The 1,774-nt window shown below is 54.8% G+C and overlaps 1 protein-coding gene across 1 annotated transcript; it reads left to right on the forward strand.

Moving 5' to 3' along the window:
* The first annotated feature begins 654 nt into the window (after positions 1–654).
* On the forward strand, positions 655–1,509 carry LOC127315525 (uncharacterized). The gene has a single exon (XM_051346006.1). The coding sequence runs from the start codon at positions 655–657 to the stop codon at positions 1,507–1,509; it is 855 nt and encodes a 284-aa protein (XP_051201966.1).
* The last annotated feature ends 265 nt before the right edge of the window (positions 1,510–1,774 follow it).

The following is a 1,774-nucleotide window of genomic DNA, read 5'->3' on the forward strand; positions in this document are numbered from 1 at the left end:
ATGGCGATGCTGGCCAAGCAAGCTTGGAGGCTGCTCACGGATCCTGATTCCCTCTGTGCCCGTGTTCTTAAAGCCAGATACTATCCTGAGACTTCCGTCCTGGAGGCGGATGCGAAAGAAGGCATCTCTTATACTTGGCGCAGCATCCTCAAAGGCGTTCAGCTGCTCCAGAAGGGAGTCATTGCTCGAGTTGGGGATGGAAGCTCAATTAATATCTGGAATGACCCTTGGCTGCCTCGTGATTGGGGCAGGCAACCTATCACTCCTCGTGGCCATCATGTGCTCACCCTGGTCAAGGAGCTTATGGATCCGGTGACAGGAGGTTGGGACGAGCTGCTGGTTGACGATCTTTTCCTTCCCCAGGACGCGCAGATGATTAAAGCAATACCCATCTTTGAGGATGTTGAGGACTCCTGGGCTTGGCATCCGGCTCCAAATGGCATTTTCTCAGTTAAATCGGCTTACAAGCTCTTTAGAGTGGAGCCTGATCAGCCTGGCATGGCCAATCCTCAGGCAGTTGATGCCTCCTTCTCTTGGTCTATGATTTGGAATGCAAATATCACCCCGCAAGCTAAACAATTTCTCTAGAGGATTGCACACAATAGTCTGCCCCACCGCTGGAGCATTCTGCGCAGGGGGATAGATGTGGATCCGATGTGCCCTATGTGCCACCGGCTGAATGAGGACGGTGCCCACCTGTTCCTGAAGTGCAAGCCGGTAAAGGAACTCTGGAAGGCCCTAAATCTGGATGATCTTAGACTCAAGCTCCTGCTTTGTGCCGACTCTAAAGAGGTTGTTGGAGAAATCCTGAAGCAGAAGGAGATGCCCAAGCTCAAGTCTGTGGCTCTCCTTTCGGTTTGGTGGAGGGTGCGTAACAAATGCAACGCTGGTGAAGCTCCGGCGACACATGAGTCGGTTGTCTTCCAGATCATGTCTTTAACCTCGGAGCTGATTGGTCATTGCAGCAAAGCAAACGCGCGGCTGGTGCAAGAGCGGACTTGTTCTTGGCAGAACCCTTCTGGCGACACCCTCAAGATCAACACGGATGGCAGTTTCACTGCAGCAAACCGATCCGGTGGATGGGGTTTTGTGATCCGCGGCGCTAGCGGTGATGTGCTGGGGGCTGGCGCCGGTCACATGCACCATGCTCAAGATGCGCTGCATGCCGAAGCGGAGGCGTGCCTCAGGGCTCTCGTCCAGGCGCAAACCTGGGGCATGTCCTCTGTCCAGATTGAGACGGATTCCAAGCTTTTGGTGCAAGCCATTTCGGGAAACAGCCAGGATTTGGCGCTGAATGGAGCCCTGTTTAAAGAGATCAAGTATCAAGCTAGACTAAATTTCGTTTCCTTTAAAATTTCCTATTGCCCTCGGGCCTGTAACAAAGTAGCTGACGCTATGGCTTTGTATGGGGCAAAACTGGAGCGAGCACCTCCTGCCTTCTGGCTTGGTAGCGCTCCCAGTTTCGCCTGTGACTTGGTTACCAGCGATCTGGCTGGTCTTTCTGGTTAATGGAAATCTTGTTTCCAGCTCAAAAAAAAAATTCTTCTCCCGTTTCGTCCATGGCTGAGGGCTTGACTTCACGAAACTCCGCCCAAGCGCCCCAGCACAGCGGCGACCGCGCGGCTCCCTCCGGTGCCGTTGCAGCTTCGCTCACCGGCGGTGATTGATGCCCCGGCCGCCCTCATCCTCGTCAGAGGATCCCCCAGGGAGCTGGGTCCCCGGGGAGACGCCGTTGGAGTGGCCGTTGGAGAGGCCTAGCCTCGCCGGGCTCCAA

Source organism: Lolium perenne, chromosome 7 (genome assembly GCF_019359855.2).
Source record: "Lolium perenne isolate Kyuss_39 chromosome 7, Kyuss_2.0, whole genome shotgun sequence".
Lineage (NCBI taxonomy): Eukaryota > Viridiplantae > Streptophyta > Magnoliopsida > Poales > Poaceae > Lolium > Lolium perenne.